The sequence below is a fragment of the Athene noctua genome, chromosome 2 (assembly GCF_965140245.1).
Source record: "Athene noctua chromosome 2, bAthNoc1.hap1.1, whole genome shotgun sequence".
NCBI lineage: Eukaryota > Metazoa > Chordata > Aves > Strigiformes > Strigidae > Athene > Athene noctua.
The window spans coordinates 126,113,291-126,136,253 of record NC_134038.1 but is presented as its reverse complement, the minus strand read 5'-3'; the positions used below and the strand labels follow the sequence as shown (position 1 = coordinate 126,136,253).

The following is a 22,963-nucleotide window of genomic DNA, read 5'->3' as shown; positions in this document are numbered from 1 at the left end:
AAGTGGAAGCAGAAGAGCACCCGCCTCCTTTATATACTGAGCATAAAATCCCATGATATGGAATACTCCCATGACCAATCTGGGCTCAGCCCTCCAGCTGTGCTCCCTCCCAGCCCAAGGAAAGTTAATTCTATCCTAGTCAAAACCAGGACAAAACCTCAGTGTTCCCACTCAACCCTTCTGATATCTTCTGCATATCTCTGCTCTTCTTGGAAGTCCAAAGTTCTCCAAGACACTGTGTAGGCCTGAAAGGATGTTAGGGAGCTGGCAAAACTAGAATTAATTCTTTATGTCTTAGATTGGCAAGGGAATACTTGGCTTCTTCACAACCTTTTCTTCCTTCCCAAACCTTGTTCAAGACATGAACAAGAACACCTCCTGAAGAAAGCTGGTATAGCCACTCTGAGGAGCTTTGATTTCTCCACTATTTAAAAATTCTTCTAGTACAGCTGAAGTACAGACCATCAAAAACTAAGAGGAGAGCGATATCTGATTTTTCCTTGCAGCTATCAGTCGGCTGCTCACTCCAACAATGTGGGAAACAGGAAAACAATAGGAAACTGAAATGTTTCTCCTGACTAAAGCCAGAAAATGTATGATGGCTAAAGTTTCTCCTGAGACCTACCTCCACTTAAAGCCAAAGCTACATTTCTAATGAAAAAAATGAGAAAGAGAAATAAGAGACTTCATAAATGACAGTGCTCCAGATTTGTTATCTTTAGAGAAAATAAAACCACTGTGACTTTGGGTAAATTGATGTAATGAACCTGTTTCATTAAAAAAAAAATAAAAAATGACCATACACCATTGCATCACATATAAAGTCTCTTTTACAAGAATGAGAAGTCTAGACAAAAATCTAGAAGTTACTTGAATAAATGCTGGTGTGAAAATCACTTACAGGAATGAAAAAAGTATAGGTTTTCCCATAGAAATTCTCCCAAACAATAAACAAAGAAACTGTCCAGAAGTGCCTGTTCATAGACAGAAACACATATCTGTAGTAGGAACAAATTCATCTGCAATTGGAGTAGACCCATGAAGGGCAGAATAAGGTTTTGCAGTTATGCTCTGTGATCTCACAAAGCTAGAATAGGGTACATACCTTACAGAAGTATTTTATTTTGAGGTCCCCCTGCCAACTATGAGACCTCAAAGTTGGCCCTTCTGCTAGAAAACAAAGCAACCCTTATGAACTACTGCATTATTCAGAACAATTTAAAATCATTTAGCAATAGCATTTACACTATGAAGCTTTAAGCAATTGGTAGAGTGACTTCAATTCTCTCTGGGGGCCCACAGATCTCACAGGAAACACTCTGCTCTAACATTCATTCTAAAAGGGAATCTCTTCCTGCAGAAAAGAACTCTTAAATTAATAGCCAATAGAAATATTTGAAGATTCACTGCTGATTTAGTCAGGTCAGAGCTATTGTGAAAAGCAGAGCAGCATTTGTTCCCCTGTTCTTAATCAACACGCGAAAATTTAAACCTGCTTTAGCCCAGAAGTTATTTCTGCAGTTGCCTCACACATCTATATCATTTGTATTAGATATCCAGACTGTCCCAACCAGAACCGATTCCACTTACTCATGGAAACTAAATATTCTGAAACCACATCCTCTGTGACCATTTCCTGAAGTGGAATTCTTCAAAATCTGATTTTGATTTCTTCTCTGATGAAGAAAGACTTTTTAAAAATTTGCATTCACCAGTCATGGGGGCAATTAACAAAAGGAAGGGTGTAGATATTTTTTGCTACCTTCCCAAAGTGGAAGAGTTCCTAAGTTAAATTTATTTGGATATACATGAGTTACTTCTGCAGAGACCAGAGTTGTTCACACATACTAGTAATAGCTGAATTTTTACACATGCATCTTATTTTCCTTCATGGCCACTGATATTCTCTGTTGGTGTTCTGAGATAAAATGCTGTACCCAGTAACAGTCCCCCTTAGCCCAGTTCTGGTAAACACCACTGACCCATTTCAGGATCTCCTATAGCAGTGTCAGTGATTGCTCAGGTGTCCCTCTGTTGAACTTTGATGAAAAAGATTGTTAAGGAAGAGAAGTGAATGTTCTTTCTTCTGAGAGACGATACTATCAAGGATGCTGAAGAAAGGCTCTGAGAATATGTAGAACAGGTTACGGTGATCAAAGTTTGTAAAATAAAAAAATGTAATCCAAAACCATAAGTACAGTCCCAACACAGCAGAACAGGCACACTTTCCCTGAAAAGCAGTAATTTGTAATTTATTCAGATGTCTCAGCCAGGAGTTTCCTCTGCTTATCTGATTCTTCAAGTCTAGAAATGCTACAATGCTGTAACTGAAAATGGATAGCCGATTCTGTTGTGCTTCAAGACCTGGGAATAGACTAACGAAATTTCTGAAAAACTTATACAGCTCTGAAGTGTCCCCATGGACAGTTTCAATCATCTGATGTCACCAGACACTCATTCCATGCTGTCTTTTCACTTTCAATGAGTCTGAAAAACTTGCAGACCATGTAATAGTTTGCAGGTCAGCAGATAGTATTTACAACACAGTTACTAACCTACTACTGTTCCTTCTATTGTTTGCATTGAAACATTTTGTTATATTTCAAGTAAAATTTTAACCTGTTGTTATTTTATAGTGTCTGACCACACTGACATTCCTAAAAGTTCTGAATAGTCTCAGCTTGTCATAACTTCCTGTGTTACAAGCATCATAAAAATAAACAAGAACTGACCACACAGCATTTGATGCAGAGCATCACAACTTCATCCCTTAAGTAATTTAGAGCTGCCTCACCTTCTCACTCTCTTTGCTACAGTAAAAAAAAAAGACAGACTGTAACTTTAAAGTTGATTTTTAGAGGACATTTACAATAAGGTCTATTTGCCTGACAAAGCATGCAGGGATACTTAGTGTGTCAGATGAAAGCTTCCTTGTTTGTTTTTGTTGGCCAAAGGCCATTTGGAAGTTTTCTTATTCAGTGAAAAGGAAGGGAGGGCAGGGAGAGGCGGAGGCTGTTTGGATTTAGTTGCCTATGAAGAACCTACATACCCACTTTTTAGGTAAAATCTGCCTTGTTGCAAATGCAGAGTCCATGACCTCTAGGAGTAATAGCCACCCTTATTTTTTCAGTAAATTTGGATTACTGAACATTAAGCAACTTTCTGTCCCCCATCCCAACTATTCACACAAATTTTCTCAGTTCTATTATGATACACGTAAGTATCAAGAGTCCTGAAGAACTAATTAATGTTCACATGTCCTTTCCAACTTTATTACACACTCATCTGCAGAACAAGCTGTAGTATTTTTCCTCAATACAGTCTACCTTAGAAGCTTCATTTCGGATGTTTCCAGGTTCTATTTTCTGTCAATCTAAAAAGAACACTTCCACTAAAGCAGGTGATAGTGGATAAAAACACTGTAATGAGTATTCTCATGTTTCGATATTTTGTATAGATTATCCACTGCATTTCAACTTGTTGTGTCTGCATCATTGCCTCCAAAATATCTAACTGCAAGTAATTATTTGGTTGGCAAAAGGTCAGCTAAGTCCCAGAAAGAAAAACTACTGCTGTTCTTTTCAATAAAATGTGTCTCAATCAAAATTGCTGTTCTAAGGAAAAAATTAGTTCTTAATTTATTTCTTTCTAACTCCAATTACTTATAGTAAAATGAGGCTAATAACATTTCTGTACATACCAAATGAATTTTGACAATCAAGATGTGGACATGGAGACCAGATACAATAAAATTTGTATTATTTTAGTAATGGGGAGACTTTCATTAAAACTAGGAGTTGACTGAGCTGTCACTGTTTAAGGCTATTTCATGCAGCAGCAGTTACAAGAGAACTTAAGGCCAATTACACGCTTGAGTTCATTTTTTAAATTTCACTTTAAGCTATAAACTGTGATCTTCAGACCAAAGATACTGGGCTGCATTTTGCTCATTCATTAAAATCCACTGAAAATGTAGAAAGTTTTGGAATGGCAGCTATTGACAAATGTATGTAGTTTAGAAAGTATGACCGAAAAACATTTCTCCGCAAGTCACAGCTACAGCAGAATGGTCTGCATTTAGAGTAATGCAAATATATTCTGGCAGAAGCAATAGATGTCTATAGTGTTTAATTCAGAATGTTCTGAGATAGAAAGGCTAGGTGGATGACTGTTCATTACACAGTTAAGAGAACAATGCTTATTGCTGTACTCCACATCGAATGTAAAAATCTTTAGTACTGTAGTCACTCATTCAGAACAGCAGCCAACTTTGAGTAGGGTGGTATGCCGAATCTGAACCTCCATGCTCAAGAAAGGTCCCCGAGATAGCAATGAAGATTATGTTCTGATCCCTAATCTCCCCATGCTACTTGACCATAGTGACAGTAGCCTTGGAAGACTGCTTTTTTTAGGTTTCTAGGCCAAATTACTCAGTAAATGATAAAGGCAACTACTATTTTGCTTAATAATTGCCCAATGTTCTTCTATGTAAGCATAAGGGTTTAGGCTCTGTAAATCATATGCAGCTTGAAAGAATTAAAGCTGTATTTGGTGTTTTGTTTTTTTTTTTTTTTTTCCCAAATCTAATCTGCACTGCTTTTGGCTCCATTTTCCATTCTGAAGATTTCTTTCTCTTGTAATCAAACTCACCATCAAGCTAGAAGTTACATCCCCAGTATCAAGCACCATCTAGACAACTACACACACTACTCGAACAACTTGCTAACTAACCACTGGCAATGAATTCAAGTTTCTTCCTGTAGTTTTTGGCATGAAGCTTCAATTGATAAAATAATGTGCTGATACGATTCATATTTCCACTGTAGCTGACATCTCTGCTCCACCTGAAATGCTCACCAACCTTAACTTTAGAAAGGGAGAGGTCAGACATGCAAATTCAAGGACTCTCAGAACTCTTACACAACTTCAGCTCCTGCTTCTTTTCATCAAAAAAATTTCTAGGAAATTCTTTGCCAAGCTCATGTTGCTTCATTTTCCTGCTTTTTAGTTCTGAAGACACTAATCACAAACTGAAGCTTTCCACAGCCTAAGTGGAGTTCAGTGAAGAAAGAACCACCAAGCTGTATCAGAGGTGCCAGGTGTTGATGCCCAGTTACTTTAAACCCTGCAAACAGTCCTCAACATCCTGAAATAAAGAGCATTAGAAATTAATTTCTAACTGGAAACAGTCACTGTAGACACAAAAATATTAGAAGGTGCACTAATGCTCCGTACAGGTATACTTGACTTGTATACCAGAGTGATTACGCCTATTTGCCACAGACCTATATGACAAGGTACTGACTTCAGTGGTATAGTTCATAAAAACTGTGGATAAAGATAAAAAATTGAAATTAAAAAAAACTTTACTAGGAAAGACTGTTTGGTGAGAGAGTAAGGCAGAAAATAAACATTCAAAGGAGGATAAGGGTTTTTCTATTACCACGGAGTACGGAAGAAAGAGCATTTATCTTACACAAGAGATTCAGGGAAGTTCTAATAAAGCATTTACATCAGAATCTGCAAAAAAATATTCACTGCACAACAAAGACTAATTAAAGGATTTTTAAATTTAAGTTTAAAGGTAAAGAAATATTGATATATAAACTCAGTGTATAGTGGAGGTTTGTTTGTACTTTTTTTGTAAGAAAAATCTTAGGTTTGGTGTCCTCTTTTTAAAGATTAGGCCAAAGTTTTCCTTACAGAAATTCAACAGCTCAAAAAATTATGGCTTTAACTTTGTTATATGTTCTAGTAATTGTTTTCAAGATTCATACCTAAAAAATTAATTCCTTTGTAAGATATTAAGTACAGGAAAGTTCACTCCTAATAAGCACTAATAAATATACTACTAATTACCATTTAAAGTTTCAATAAATATTTCTAAGCAGAAACAAGTGTTCTATAAAAATAAAAAAAATATATAAGGAAAACAACTTACTATCTTCAGCTAAAGAATCAGAAATTGTCTCCTCAGTAAATCTGGTCTAATATTTTAAAATGAGAACTCATCTCAAAAGCATTTTAGATGGTCCACAGATTACACTACATATCTGATAGAATAAATACACGGAATTAGCATAACAGTCCTGATAGCTATTTTTAAGCTAGAAGAAGAAACTATGGTTATAAATTAAAAATTGTGAAGGTACTGTCAGGGAGATTAAACTAACAGGCACCTACACATAACTATTTCCTTTTTTATATCTCTCACTATAGAAATTCAAGACAGTACTTATCCTAGTTATGGTGTTCTAAAGCATACCCTTCCCCCAGCCCAATAAATTAAGCTAGAACCAAAAGACTTCACTAAGATTTACGACATATCATTAAACCACATGAGTAATTATGCCTTCAAGGGATGACTTAATTAAAACGTTTGGTGACTACATTTTTACATTAAAGTCACATGAAATTCACACTGTAGCAAGATCTGAATTTTGAATTTATGTGGTGTTTATCTGCCTGAGATTACCCCAAATCACATCTAACATACCTTGGCAAAAAAGACTGTGAGGTGTGTTTCACTGCCAAGAATCCAAATGGGAAATTTAGGAGATTTCAAATAGGAGCCAACCTAAAAAGGTATAACAAAATCAGAAACACAAAACAAACCCAGAAAACTCACCTCGTCAATCAATGATCAAGTCAACAACAATTCAGTTAGTGGAGTCCCAGCTGCTCTGAAAACTAATATAAAATGTTCCATAAAATGACAAAACAGTGTGAAATATTTAGATTCTAATTTTGATCATTTCTGTTTGACTTGGAAAACAACATATCTTATGATAATTAACTGAAATAAGACCTCAGTGAGATTGTGGTATCAACAATATCCCTTACTTCAACTTTGGAGACATGCTTCAAACACACTGCAGACAAGTAAGTACTCTTATGTTTAACAATACTATAATCAGATGCTAATCAGATCGAAGTCCACTTGACTTATTAGCTGATTTTGGATAAGCCAATTCAGAATTGACATTTATTTAATAAATGAAGGGACAGTTAGTTACAGTCAATACACCAATGTTCTGCAAATTACATAACCCCCCTTTAACCCTGATCTGAATTAAAGGAATTCGATGGAGATCGAAAAGAAAGCAAAGAACAACCAAAAAGCCTTCTGAAATTAAGAGTATTAATGTTGTTTCAAAAGTAGCATTTGTAAAGTACAAAAGTTCTCAAATAAACTTTAAATGAAGAAATTCCGTGTCACAATGGGAAGAAACAATAGTGACTAGGTTGCACTTCAGTTACTTTCAGATGTTCACAGATAAATACATAGAGGAACTTTTAGATCTTGAATATATTATATTCAGAATACATTTACTTAATAGTAATTTTATGATTTTTACTTATGGCTACTTATTTTAAATGGAAGACAGTGATAGTATAAAATGAGAACAATAAAACGGAAACCTTCACATCAGCAAGCCACTTTGGGATTTCAGTTTTATAACCATCTACATAACTTGCATTAAGCGTTATTTTAGTAAAAACAAACTTCTAACTAGCTAAATTAAATTGGTGCAATAAAGTTCTAAATTAAATAGCATCAAACAAGATTTATCAATAAGATGCACTTAAAAGTTTTATCATATATCTGTTTTAACATGGCATTATTCTGTTTTAATTTGAACATACTTTGAAAGTTCTTTAATATCACCAACTGTACACAGAAAAGCTTTTAATAATACTACCAAAGCCCACATCTTAACAAAAGAAAAATTTTAAATGATGTAGAAAACAGCTTACCTTACAATATCTCAGAGATTCCATCAATGTCAAAAAGCCTACTGTTGCCTGTTTATGTATACCAAGAAGTTCTGTTCAAATGAAAAACATAAAATTTATTCCAGAAAAATCTGCACAGCCTCTCTTAAGCCATTTTTCTTACTTTCAGAATTGGTCAAGTAACAATTTTAAAAGTCATGCAGTTTTAGCAACAATGGCAAATCATCGAAGTATAGTCAAAAACCAGTAATACTTTCCCTCTCTACAAAATAAGGAAAGCCAATAGGATGGTTTTAAAAGTTTACTGTTGATAGCCTCTTTTCAGAAGTTGTTGAATTTGGTAGGAGATGAAGAACCTGTAACTTACACCAAAATAATTCTCAGAAGAATTTATGAAAAATAGCTATCTTGAAAGGAATAAAAAGTATGTAAGCATGTATGTATTTATGTATCCCCCCCCCCCCTTTTTTTTTAAGAGTTCCTGGCCATATTTATCTTTATCATTTCACATTCTGAATAATAAAGCATAATTTTGCAAATAATAGTTTTGTTAGTAGGAACAAAAGCATTCCCTCAATTAGATTTTCTGTACTGACTTCCACTTAATGTATCATACAGCTCTCAAACACACACAGCTGTCAGGAATAGCTGAAATATTTATGTACTACCAACTGGAAGAGCACTTACAGAGCCTTATTTGAGGTTCTCTTAATAGAAAATGGGAAAGTACTTCAAAATTGAAGCTTCGAAACTAGTTGTAAGGATCTGAAGAAGCTCTGGGTTACAAATACATCATCTCAACAGTGCAAGTAGTGTCTACTTGGAGAAGCTCTGCTAGGTCCCCAAACATTCCCTAAACAAAGAGCAGCACATACCTGGTCCTGCAAATACACGTAGGAACATACACCATGATCAATTTAACAAGGTCTGTATTTCGTTTTTTCAGAGAACATTGACTTTCATATTTGAAAGTTCCCTCCAAAACACTCTCAACTATACTTTTTAACATTTATCAACATCAGCCTAAAACGATGAGATCTTTATCCATGGGCAAGAGCCTCAGGACCACAGCAAGTGAAGAAAATGGTTCTAAATGAAAAAAGATTTCTGGACTTCCAGAAATCAACTCTACACTTTATCATAAGTCACAGCACTAGTCATGGTATGCCATGCTTCCTTCACCAACTTCAAGTTTACCTTGCTGAATTTTGCAACAGTACAGAACAGTTATTATAGTAATGGTTTAACTTTTTCCTCTACTCTTAAGCAAAAAAAACCCCCTAACTTCAAAAAACAAACCCCCCAAAAGTTACAAACACTAGCTTGTTCACTACCTTCTTGGCCTGGAATTACAACTCCTTCCTTCAAGTTGTCAGCTATACATATTAAAAGGCTTTCTTTGCTGTGCAGAATTCTTTGATCTGAAACTGTGCTTTCAAGGATTAACTTCAAACTTGATTGGAATTAAAACATTCAGGGGTGCATAGATAACACTTTGCAGAACCCTATTATCTCACTGACATAGCTCTGTTGCTGGAAGTTGCCATATGCTGAGACAATTCATCCTTTCTTTGAGCTGAGGGCAAAAGAGCTAGTTGAATAAAAAAAGAAGTGAAGGATTCCTCAAAGTAGCTTGTTCAGAAATAGCACATATGTGCAATGAAGGGAAATGAATGGCAGAAGTAAGCAATAGTACATTAAAGAAATAATTTTAAACTCATCACATATATTTCTTAAAAATCATTAACAAATATCAATGTAAAGTTCAGTCTGCTAAACAGGATAAAAACATAAATAACAAAAAACATAAATAGGAGCTGATGTTTGGAACAGAACAGAAAAGTCACATATAAATAATATTCACTGTTCAGAAAATTATTCAGAAAAAAAAAAAAAACAAACCAGATTATTAAGTATTTTGTTCCCCAGACAGATAAATAGATGAAAACTTTGATTGATAACTAGAGAGAGCTGGAATCCTGGCTACAACAGTAGTCGCAGAGTGCGAATACCCTGAATAGCTAGAAAGCTATATAGATGGTGTATCTGAAAGCTATTAGGTTAACTTTAGTCTGTAGTCACTGGCCTACACATGCCTCCTTTAGAATTAGTCAACAGAGGAGGACACAAAAGCAAAAAAATCACTCTTAGACCACTTACGAGGAAACAAAGGGAGATGAGTTGGGATGATATTCATCCCTGTGAATATCCTCACCCCACAGAAAGAAAACGCACCCCTGGAAGAGATCTGATAACACCGAAGATCAGCTAGGAAAATGAATATGTATGCCTCTTGTCAGAAAGTTAGTTCCTCCTTTTTTGAAAAGCACTTTTGCAATGTACTCAAATTTCTAAAAAGGGAGAAAACTGGAGCCTTTAAAAAAGAAGTAAGGCCCAAACTAATGATGGTTTTAAAATATAACGATACTGTCACCGACCGTATCAGAATACCGCCACCTAGCGACAACATGAAATAGCACAAATTCTTGGCACTAAGAAAAAGCAATTACAGCATTATCTGCATTCATATCAAATCGCTACACTTCACGTAAGAATTACAGTCTTTAAAAAAAAGGAGGAAAAAATCTACCTCCCCATATCTTCCTACTGTGGATAACTGTGGCGTGGAAAGAGAAGAGATTAGAGTCAGAAGAAAAGTTTAAAGGGAATATGTAGATAGTCAAAGAGGGATCATTTCACTGGCATTTGTACCAGTGATGCCCAAGAACAATTCCAGTTAATAGCTCCTACTCTATTTGGAAAATATGCAGTACTGTAGGAGTCAGAGTTTTGAGTATAATCTGTAAACTACCTGGTAATTCCTCAGGTTTGTAACTCCGTACGTTCTTTGTCACTGATAGAATCACTGACAGTTACCTTTAAAACGCTTTTAAAATAATTTTCAAGATTTATTAATTAATTAAACATTTCTTATCTAAACAGTTGAGCAAGAGGCAAAATGGCTTTACATAACTTCTGAATAAAAATGCAAGGCAAGTGCCATTTTGAAAATTCAATTTAGCAAATGTGTTTACTTATGATAATAGCATCCCTTATCTAGCATTCTTCCCGTTCCTGCATTGTGGCTGAATCTTCTCACTGTTGCTTCATTGCTGCCTCTGCAAATATGCTACAAACCACATAACATCCATTGCTTTCTGCAGGTCCTTAGCACCACCTTTCCTCCATGCCCAGGGATTCCTACCCTGCCCCTCAGTTTCAGAAGTTCACTTACTGATTACACCTAAGCACAGAAGTACCTGATTTTTTTTTCCATTATGTTTACATGGGGGGGGGGGGGGGGGGGGGGGGGGAATCAATCAGCACTGGCAGTCAACTCTCCACAATACTAATGTCAAACCTCCCAACTTGTAATTGCTTGACCAGAGGAATGTAAAGCAAGTGACCAATAACCAAATGAGAAAAATGTACATAAAACCAACTTCAGAAAACAGTCAGCAAACATGTTTAGTTCTTGATATTCTAACACCTGCAACCCTTCTACATGAGAAACTCATAGGCAGAATGGAAGTTGAAGGCTACAACAAGAGCCAAAATATATGAGAAATAATTGAAGGACTGATAGACAGAGGAAATGTGACAATTTATCCAAAACTCAGTCTTGCCTCAGAAGTTTTGGGTATCACAAGCTGCTCTTTGTCCTTTTTGATAGACTACACAAATCATATAGTAGATATTGATTATAGATTTATGACAGCAAATAAGCTAGTTCTGACTTTAATTGTCTCAAGGACTTGAAGAAAATGGAGGATTCCCAATAGTAAAGTCCAATTACTTGACTGGTGAAAAATTAACAGGATACATAACACCACATACTTCAAATGTACTAAAGATTATTTTCTGCTCCTCCTCTCCCCCCAGAGACAGATGTTTCTACGGGGGCTCTGGTTCTGTATTTTTAGTGCAGAATTGACTAAGAATCTAAATGTGAAATATTACTGTGTACAAAGAAAGTTCAGTGTTCTCAGAAAATAAAAAAATTCAAACTTGGATAACTAACGAATAAGGTCTACCAGAAAGATAATCTGAAAGACAAATGTGGGAATGAACTTCTAGATTTAAAAAAAAGATATTCTAAACTGCAGAATAGCAAATTATCCCAATGTAAAGGAAAGTTATAAGAACAATTCAGATTGATAGATTACATTCTAACAACTCAGATTGATAAATCATAATCTAAAAACATCAAAAGAGAAAATTAAAAATACTGAAGAGAACATATGGATAAAACTAGGAAGGATAATAACAAGAAATTTCAGTAAGAAAGGAGGGGGATAAATTACAACAATGTTCTATACATGCAGCATGAATCAGGGTAGGAATTGACTGATAAAACACAAAATGAAATGATACAAAGAAAATGCAGATATTCAAAGCCATCTTTGCTTTAATTCACAAAAAGGTAAATGATGTCCTGTATACAAGAAGATTAACAACAAGATAATGATGCCAGATGTAAAATGTAAATAAGAGATGTGTTCAAGCTTGTAGATTGTCATAAAATTCATTGTATACAACTGAAGTAGCTAGACAAAATAAGTCTCTGAACTGTTAATGATTATCTTACACATCAAAGATAAACAAGGTGCCATAAGACTAGGAAAGGGAAAACAGGGCACTTACCCTAACAAAAAAACCAAACAAACACAAACAGAAAAGCTAGAGGAAAAACTAGAAGAAAATATGATTTTAACCTCCAAAGGGTCTTGAAACAAATTAGTAAACAATTTGCATGCACTAAGAAGGACAAAAAAACCGAAAAGCAGCCACTGTAGGCTCATCAGTAATAGACTGCAAGAATCCAATCTAAATGCCCTGATAAATTGTCTACCAAATAGTGGTGAAAAGAGTTAGATACAATATCCAAATGACATTATGACAAGTCTGATGCTGAATACAGCCTGTATGGAATCATAATCAAATGAAAGTCTAAAAAGTCTCAAGGGAGATTATACTACTTGTTCATTGTCAAACCAGGGCGTTTTGATTCAGGTCTTGCATGGATCTGTCTTGAACTTCAGTTCAAGTCAGTATTTCCAGTGATGACTTAAAAGATGGAAAATCCTTGTAAAAAACACACTGATGAACCTGAGATGGACTTTGTAGCACTGGGAGAGAAGAGGTGAACACCTTCAGAATTCATAGTGTTCCTTCTTTCAGATCATCTTCTCTGTTTGTACAATTAAATGCAAAACCCACAAAAGCCCCCTAGTCATCTTTGTGGCCCTCCACTGGACTCGCTCTACTATGTCAATGTCTTTCTTGTACCGGGGAGCCCAAAACTGGACACAGCACTAGAGATGTCGTCTCACACAGATAGAGGGAAGAGCCATCACTTCTCTCACTTAGGAGGAGGCTATCCTCCCAAGATGCAGCTCGCCGCCTTTGCCAGAAGGGCACACTGACGACTCATGAGCAACTCGCTGCCCACAAGGACATCAGGTCCTTTTCTACCAATCTGCTTCCTAGCCAGCCAGTGCTGCCCTGCGCTATCGCATGGGCTTATTCCACCCCAGATGCAGGATTCTGGTGAATTTCATGAGGTTCCTGTCAGTCCATTTGATAGTCTGATGCGGCAGCTCTGAACAGTGGCCCTGTCTGCAGTGTATTACCCTTCCCAACTTGCACACTGCACTCCCATCATCCAAGTCATCAGGTATCTCACAATTTCAACCTGTAGCTCACAATCCTGTATTAATAACATAATAACATTAAAGATTTAGTGCAAGTATGTTTTATTTCCAGTTAAAGTCTCCTTAAATCAAAAGACAGCAAACAAGGAGGCTATCAGAACAGAAATAGAGCATATTCCAAATCTGTAGGTCAACATCTCATAGTATGTAAAAATTATGAACAAACATAAACTAGAACCAACTTACTCATTCCTGAACATTCTCTGTCTCCATCCCACACATTAGAAACAGCATGCCCCGTCAACAGGAGGTTAATCAAACTTTGGCTATATAACAGAAAGAAATTGCCTATTAAAAGGGACATACAATTTATTTCTGAAAAAGTAGTTATCTCTAACAAATGAAAAAATTATTGTATTATCTGGACAGCTAAGCAGACATTCTCTAACTGTATTCCTTAACATGTATTTGTAATTCAGTAACACTAATACGATCTCTAGTCTTTCAACCAACAACTTGGTATAAAAACGTAACCCTGAATTTGAGAATTATTCCTCTGCAAATTCAGCAATAACAGAAGCATTTCCTCAGAACTGATGCACTACATGGAGTAAGGCAGTGAAAAAGACACGCTATGTTGTCTCTAACTATTACAAAGTTATACATGAATCTTTGTTGTAATATCAATAATTTCCTAAAAGAATGATCAGTTAGAGAAACATAAAAAAGTAGCCCACTGATCTGTTTTAAGTGGTAGCAAGCATATTTTGCAGCCTACCTTCCATGACCATACACAGGATCTATCAATGGCTCAGTTGAATCTTCAATTTCATTTTTTATGTTTTCAATACCCTGTAGAAAAAATACAAATATTTTTTGCTCTCTTAAGGAATTAATTGCAACACCTAAAACAACAGAATGCAACAGTAAAACATTAGGAGGCTGATGTTCTTGTATGAATTGATAACTAAACACACTTTTTTCTCTTGGTGAGAGATGTCAGGGATATACAATGAAGGATGTTTCAAAACTCTGCAGTTCTCCCAGATCAATGGAAAAAATAAAATCACCTCAGAACCCCCCAAAAACCAGACTCAGCTTTTCAAGTTTTTATGCTGGAAATGTCCTGCAAAATGAAGATACCATTCCATCCATTTATCTGTATTTAATGTAGTTTATCAGTTTGGTGTTCAGCTTTTACAGGAAGTCACATGATCAAACTTGCTCTTATCAAAGAAACAAAACACACAAAGAATATCAAACAACCCACAAACCTTTGTCAGTATTACAGAATACAGAAAGAGCAATACTCCAAATCTGTTTGTCCACACTGAATATTGATTCCAAACTGCATCCTTCAGTTCAGGGAAGCTTTTGAATGCTCGTTTGCTAAAGACAAAAAAACCCAACAGAAAAGGAGAATGTATTTAGGTGAAGCGTTAGAATAGCATCTCAAAGCACAAACAAGAACTACTAATACGCAACATGAAAACATCCGAGTAACAGCAGAGTACCTCTGACATTATATACAGAATGACACAGCAGCTGTTATGGAGTTACTGTCACTGCCATACAGTCATTAGTATTTACCCATCAGAAGATGATAAATTCTGGAGCAATGTGCAAAAATGAACATCGTTTTTATATGCAAACACTAACCATAAATTTACATACACTTGAGAAAGAGCTGAGTGGCTAGAACGAGTAATTCTACAAAACACTGTTACTGAAGCTGCAAATAGACTGTATGTCACCAAAATAACAGTCGCGTTACATAGTGTTCTGAAAGACATTCAGTCCATAAACAGAAGAGGAAAAAGCCTCCTACTTAACCAGGTAAGACTATCTTTCAGGCTTTTGAAGTAATTACTACATTTCCCATGAGAATTTGATTTTATTAGAATCTAGCTTTGGGAAAAGCAAAATGTTTAAAACCACGAGTGGTACATTAACATTTGGGACACTATGTGGTTGTATAATAGGGCTGCTGCCTGGATGATAAGGTAACACCAGCTGATCATATATTTAAAAAGAAAAAAAGTAACATAGAAAGAAAAGAAGAGATCCATCAAGATTCCAGTGAAGTAATAAACTTTCTATTTCTTGGGATATTTAGAGCTAAATACTGCTTCTCAGAACACAAACATCAGTTTTAACTGAGTAGTTCAAACTAGATCACACCCTCTGCTTATCTTACACAAACTTCAGTATATTACTTTGTTTTAGATTTCTTGCACACTTTAAGTCTTGTTTAAAAAAAGAAACAAAAATCTGCAAAAATATATCCATGGATAGGTTTACTCTGGCTAACACTTGAGATTTTTAAACTACCTTTCGTTATCAGAGTATATATAGCATATGAAGTATGCAAGGCAAAGTCAGTTCTGATATCCATCACTCAGCTTGCTCTAAAAGCATATGCCAGAGCATTCATTGCCAGTCAGAAAGACAAAGTAAAGTAGGTACCACAAGTCCAAAGACTGAGGGGGTGAGCGGGAGGGATAGGGCAGGAAATTAATGTTTTGATCAGATAAAGTTACAAAAAATTTCTATTCTTTTTCTTCTTTCCTTATATGACAATGGATTTAAAAAACAAACTCTAATTACTGCTGATACAATAAGCAGTAGTTATTTCAGTTCTAATTAGCAACATTTTCCATCTCAAGTGTTACATGAAATTCTGTTACTCTTTATCTCCTCTTTGAAAATTTATTTGTATAATGATTACAACTGTTCACTGTGAAAATAAAAGACTGGTACCTTTAAACTCACTAGAACTGTAAGCTCTGTATTTACACCCCAAAAAGGTAACAGTTAAAGTATGAAACAAAAAAATCAGTCTTCTATATAAAACATTTTTATAAATGTTTCTTAATGTGTCAAATCAGGAAAAATACTGGATGACAATTTTTTTCAGTGTATGTATCACAAGTATTTCTGATAGAAACACCTGTGAAGACAGTCTATAAATACTGAGGAATAACATCTGTAACTTAAATATGCATCTTAATTAGCTGTGTTCATACACTTCAAGTGCACAACTTATTCTCACACATTTAATTGCTCCAGTTTTATTTTCAAGCCTAATGCTTAAGCTCAAGATAATACTGCATTTTAAACAGTAAAATACGAAGAAAAACCACCAAAGCCCCCAAACCAAAACTTGAAATCCAAGTTTAACCTGATGTATAACACACACAAAAATTCTCAACATACCCATTTCAGGGCTGTGAATAGTAGTGTAACTTCAAAATACTGTATTTTAAATGTTCCAACATATTACTTACTGAATTAATGCATGAAATCGCTCAAAGCCAAGCTCTTCGACAGCCAAGGCAGCTATACACAAGAGACACTTTTCAGCACTACACATGGCAAAAAAATGACACAAGATACACACAGCAAGCTAGTATACTTTCAAGCTTTAATTATAATTTTTAATCCTCCCTCGACATTTAATTTTTTTAACTGATTAGTATAAACTAATTTACCGCAACATTAAGATTCCACCATACAAATTAGTGAGAACATTTCTATTTGGACTAATCAATTTATTAAAAGCACAAAGCCACTGGAGTGTGTAGCCTTGAAAATATTTGTCAAATACTAAGCTGTTGATTTTGTACAAAACGTGGCTGTCACAAAGTCATCAAGCATATGCATTCTATATATATAATTTTGCAGGTCAACAAGAAATATTATTTCCCAGAACAGCAAGCATGATTATTTGGATCATTTTATCAATGTAAGTATGCTGTATTTTTTCTTCAAATATACATTTCTGTTACTGAAGTTTTGGGGGTTTTTTTCCCCCTTTTAATGGTTCTTTATTACAAATTAGTAGAATTATTCTACACAGTGGTACACATCCTGATTTTAAATAAATTCTCATTGTTTTCTTTTAATAATGGATAAACAGCCTTTCAAGTGTTGTGCCAAGAAAAAAAAAAAAAAAATACAGCACTAGTGTCTTCCCAAGTTCAACACAGGCTTTATACCTTTGTTCCCCTCACAACATATCCAAACCAAGGAGACAAAACGAACTTTTAAAATCAAATGTTCTTTTACCAAAAGGAAATTACACTTGTCTCTGTGTAATTATCAAATTCAACAGGCATTCAAATATTAAGACTGTAGCAGTCTTTAGAGCCTTCTATGTTTATAAGGACTTTATCTTCCTGCTAGTAGACTAATATACAAAACAGACAGATGTGCATTCTGATAAAGGCTACTTAATGCAGAATATTTAAAAAATGTCTGATGATCTAGCTACTGAATTTGACTGCATACAATTCATTAAAGCCCTGAAGCCATTAGGGCTAATATTACAGATCAGTTCTTCCCACAAGAATTCCCAAAAGGTCTTTTTATGCCCTTTCTGATTGTATTTTGAAAGATGCACTCGATTTACCTACTTGCAAGCACAACTGCTTCTCCAGCAATAGAGTACTTTTATTTTCTACTTCAGAAATAAGGCAGCAGCAGTCTTAAGAGTGTTAGTTTTTGTCTTTTGAAAAACTATGAGGAATTACTAAAATTAGCTTACCATGTGCAAAACCAGATTCAAGAAAATGTATTTTTAAGACATTTAAAAAAAATATATAGAACAATGAATCTAAATTTCAGAAAATGCTACAAGATCCAATCCACCTCCAAGAACATATGCTTTTGTAAGCAGAAAGTTAGAGGGACTAAATCATATAAAGCGATCTTTGAACCTGGGAACTTGCACTACTACAGCCAGTGCATGGCCAACAACAAGTCACTGGTATACACCACAAAAGCAGATGAAAAATGCTATTGCATTCAGAAAGTGTGCTCGAATCCGCCTTTTGTTCACACAGCAGGATGATAGGCAGTTTCATTCTGTTACTATAGAACAGAGTGAAATGGTAAGAGAACTACTATTTGAAACAAAGGGAAAGTAGTAGAAATTCTAAAGAGAAATGTAGCTATACATAATTCAAATAAAGACAGTGCTTAGTGGAGAGAACGAACAGCAATAGAACATAAGCTGTATGAGAAATACAATTGTATAGAAACTCTTTAAAATGATACTCTATCATGCTGTGTCTAACCATATTTCATGATTTTATTATATATTCCCAAATAGCAGTAGCCTGCCATGTGGAATTGTATCTATAATACTCCCCACACACACACAACTCGCCAATTATGACAATGCCTATTTCTATTTTTATTGATTACAGCAACCAAGATATCATTTATTCCTTTGTATTACCAGTAACAGAACTCTGCGTTATTAACAATACCTTCTTCACATCTTTGTCCCAAGCCTAACCAGAAGCTGGTCTATAGTTAAATAGCTGGACAGAAAAGAAAAAACAATCCTAACAAATGTATCTAAAATCAGGAAGTGTATTGCATTATAGCCGTAAGGTAAAATACTGTTTGAACTGTAGAGTATATACAAGAGGTACATTCGGTGTCTAGCAGGAAACACAGAATATGAACAACGAAAGATTAACGTTGCCCATGACAAAGCAGACTGTTCATGGTAAATGTATCCTGCTCTTCCTAAGCACATTCCATGGCATTAAGGACAAGTCAAGCAGAACTTGTAGATTTGTACAGAAATATGAAAAACATAGGTATGTAGTAGAACGGATCAGTTCATTAAGTGTCAGTGTTGAGAGTAATTATTGAGTGTGTGTTTAAAAAGACTTTCTGCTGAACATTTTCTACAGTTAAAAGGTTCTTTAGCATAAGGCAATATATTAATAAACAGAACAGTAAAACTGATAACTAGGCTCTGCTTCATTTTTCCTTCAAAGGAAGCTTCATAATATGAGCAAGAGCTTCAGAGACAACTGGAAAACCCACAGAAATTAGGAACTTCACTGTTAGATCTGCCTTATTTTCTGTTTCAAAAAAAAATATTCCTTTGCAAGATAAGTTGTAGGTACAACTGTCTGCATAATACCTTTTCTTAATAAAAAAATCTGCTTGCTTTGGAACTCTTATGTGGTGACCTCCTGTTGTTTCAATTCAGTAACATTTTAATTCTTACTGTTTGAGCCTTCTAAAGCATGGAGCATTTGATAGAAGCAGATGAAGGTGACTTGTAACAAAGAGCTCCAGCACTACTAACTGCTATAGCTACCTGCACACGTATAAACCTACTCGAAGAATTCTTTCTTTGTAGTTATGCCACGAAGTGCCAAATAACATATTCCTTCCATCAAAAGATGGCACCTTTGTAAGCATGTTCTCATGTGAAGAGTTTTTCATACTTCTTAAGGAACACACTGTGAACAAAAACTAAAAGAAAAAACAGCTTATCTTTTAAAACATTAGGTATATCCTACTAAAAGATTAATAAATGCACATCTCAATGATTATGTGTGCACAGATAAACTTTCCATGTCACTGGCTTTTCAGCAGTTAAATATGACTGGATGCCATATCTTAGTGCAGCAGATTATGTTCACTGGATCCCTGATGTCAGTAACTAATGAAGGAATCAAGACATTTGCAAAAAAGAGGTAACCAAACAATTCTAATCTACAAAAAAATTCTGTTCATCTACTAGAAAGTGATTTGATTAAGCTGTCTGGGTACTGCATAGAATCAAATATAGGGAAAAAAGGTACTTCTCCATAAGAGAGTACTCAAAATATTTCAGAACAGAAAAAGCTTTGCAGAGTTTCCTACCAAAGCTCTTTTGAAATAAAGCCACAGGTTAAAATATTCCTCCAGCGTTAGGAAGCATGCAGATTTTTACAGATTCAATTCATCAAAATCAGGTCCCAACAAATTACAAAATAAAATTCAAAAGATTATGGAAATTGCTTAAATTCAAGAGAAAGACCTATGTTACAACTCCAGTGATAGAAAGTACATTCCTTTTGACAAAAAGGATCAACAAATCAACTACAACAGACAAAAATCCATCTGTTTCTAATGGAATCACAAAGGCGAAAACCCCACCTGTGTAATAATAAAAAGCAGTGGTCCCTCAAAAAACCCGTAATACTTCACTAAGTGATGGGTGATTTAGAATAGAAATACATCTTACAAGGTTGTTCCTCTTGACGACTAGATTCTGCAGGACTTTCAGAAATACTAGCAGTTTCTTCGGTTGTTTTTCCTCTTATCCACGTTGCCAGAGAGTACGACTCAGAATTATCAGAGCAAGCCATTTCCAAAATATCACATAATGTGTGACAGAGAAGGTTCTTCTGCTCCTCTTCTGAAAGATCAGAAACCTACATGAGTTCAATTGCTGCTAATCAGTGTCTTACATAAGCTACTAGTATCTTTTTTATACAGTAATCTAAATAACTGAGTTTAGTACTTTTATCTTATTAATTATTAACATTAATTGCTCTACTAGACCAAATGATTATAAAACTGTCCTTAGAAAAATGTGTTTTAATATGACTACTAATCCATTCCCTTTCCCAATAATAGATTTCAATCAAATATTTATACAACACAGAAGTACTATGGACAGGAGTAGTTATCACAAAGGGGAGTTTAGAGACATGTAGTACACATACTGTATGCCTCTGTATTGGGTTTGCATGGCAAGGTTTTGGTAGTGGAGGGGCTACAGGGGTGGCTGCTGTGAGAAGCTGCTAGCAGCTTCCCCTATGTCCGACAGAGCCAATGCCAGCTGGCTCTGAGACGGACCCACCGCTGGCCAAGGCCAAGCCCATCAGTGACAGTGGTAGTAGCGTCTCTGGAATAACATATTTAAGAAAGGGAAAAAAACAACCTGGGGAAGAGCAATTAGAAGACGTGAAAGAACCAACTTTGCAGACACCAAGGGCAGTGAAAAAAGAGGAGGAGGAGGTGCTGCAGATGCCGGAGCAGAGATTCCCCTGCAGCCCGTGGTGCAGCCCATGGTGAGGCAGGCTGGGCCCTGTACATGAAGGGTAATGGTGGAGCAGAGATCCACCTGCAGCCTGTGGAGGACCCTACACTGGAGCAGGTGGATGTTCCTGAAGGAAGCTGTGACCCTGTGGGAAGCCCACACTGGAGCAGCCAGTTCCTGAAGGACTGTACCCGTGAAAGGGACCCACGCTGGGGCAGTTCATGAAGGACCGCAGCCTGTGGGAAGGACTCGTGTTGGAGGAGTGCGTGGAGAGCTCTCTCCCATGGGAGGGACTCCACACTGGAGCAGGGGAAGAGTGTGAGGAGTCCTTCCCTGAGGAGAGAGGAGCAGCAGAAACAATGAGTGATGATCTGACCACAACCCCTATTCCCTGTCCCCCTGTGACACTGGGAGGGAGTCAGTTGAGAAAATTGGGAGTGAAGTTGAGCCCAGGAAGAAGGGAGGGTGATGGGAAGGTGTTTTAAGATTTCTTTTACTTCTCATTACCCTACTCTGATTTGATTGGCAATAAATTAAGTTACTTTTTTGAAGCTGAGTCCGTTTTGCCTGTAACGTTAATTGGTGAATGATCTCTCACTGTTCTTACCTCCACCCACAAGCTTCCTGTTATATTCTCTCCCTCTCTGTCCAGCTGAGGAAGGAGAGTGACAGAGGGGATTTGGTGGTCACCTGGCATCCAGCCAAGGTCACCCCAATACCACAGCCTCATGGCATGGCTGCACACTTACACAAAAAGAAACTGTAAGATATTTTAAAATTTTGTACTATGACATGCTTTACACATAAGTAGAAAAAAAAAAAAAAAAGAGGTCTCAGTACCTGGACAGTCCCTCCAAGTAGACTTTTCACTGGTAAAAAGCCTCTTCAAAAGGAATGCCTTTGTTTTCAAAGCATAAAATAATATTAAAATACAAGACAACACCAACTTTTACATCTTGTCACAAGCTCTGTACCCAAGCATTTTTGTATGTTATTAGAAGGGTTTCAAGCTGCTTATTGTTCAGTAAGAGAACCTGAGCTTGCACTATTTACTGATTTTTCCCATTCAAACTAATTACAAAGGTAGCCTCATACCTATGTTCAACATTATTGAGTTTGAACGTCAAGTACATTTCAAATACATAGAGTGCATATTTACATAAACATATCCAGACTCACAGGGCTGCTGTAAGAGAGGCACAAATATTTTGTAATATAACTGATGAGTAATACCATCTAGCCACTCAAACCCCTTTAGTAGTTAAAAAGCCCACCTCTTAACTATTGCAAGTCATAATGCACAGATCAAAGAAAATCGACGCATCTCCATATCCCTGCTTTGCTCTTCATCAACACTACTGCTGCAATTATTAAAAAAAAAATAATCTTAAGTAAGAGAGAAGGAACAATGGAAGAACAAACTTTGGGAAGCAGACTCTTGGTCTTTCTAATTACTCTATTAGATGCTGTTTCAGGTATTTGCAGCACTTTAAAAACAGCTGCTTCAACTTTCACTTCTTCCCTGACAGCCTGTTGTCTTATCACAGATCTTTTGCACACCTTTTTTAGTAATTCACAGCAGCAGTAGTCACTGCAAGATCTGTTTGATCCCTTCCTCCTTCCCAAGCTGGAACTCAGATTACTTTTAAACATGTCTTAATTATTTAATCTCAAGGACGTTGAACTACATATAAAACCAGAAAAACACTTGTCTATAAGAACATATGATATG

At 35.9% G+C, this 22,963-nt stretch overlaps 1 protein-coding gene across 3 annotated transcripts in view; it reads right to left on the bottom strand.

Moving 5' to 3' along the window:
- The window catches only part of MINDY3 (MINDY lysine 48 deubiquitinase 3), a 60,697-nt gene that overhangs the window by 28,013 nt on the left and 9,721 nt on the right, over nt 1-22,963 (bottom strand). For all 3 annotated transcript variants that reach the window (XR_012633214.1, XM_074900204.1, XM_074900205.1), the window contains exons 3-10: nt 22,072-22,129; nt 20,431-20,604; nt 16,679-16,730; nt 14,666-14,780; nt 14,170-14,243; nt 13,638-13,717; nt 7,759-7,829; nt 6,497-6,577 (exon numbers count right to left, since the gene is read on the bottom strand). Coding sequence is in view for 2 of the 3 variants with exons in the window: in XM_074900204.1 (XP_074756305.1) it covers nt 6,497-6,577; nt 7,759-7,829; nt 13,638-13,717; nt 14,170-14,243; nt 14,666-14,780; nt 16,679-16,730; nt 20,431-20,604; nt 22,072-22,129 (705 nt within the window). In the remaining variant the exon portion in view is untranslated. The remainder of the gene's footprint in view (nt 1-6,496; nt 6,578-7,758; nt 7,830-13,637; nt 13,718-14,169; nt 14,244-14,665; nt 14,781-16,678; nt 16,731-20,430; nt 20,605-22,071; nt 22,130-22,963) is intronic.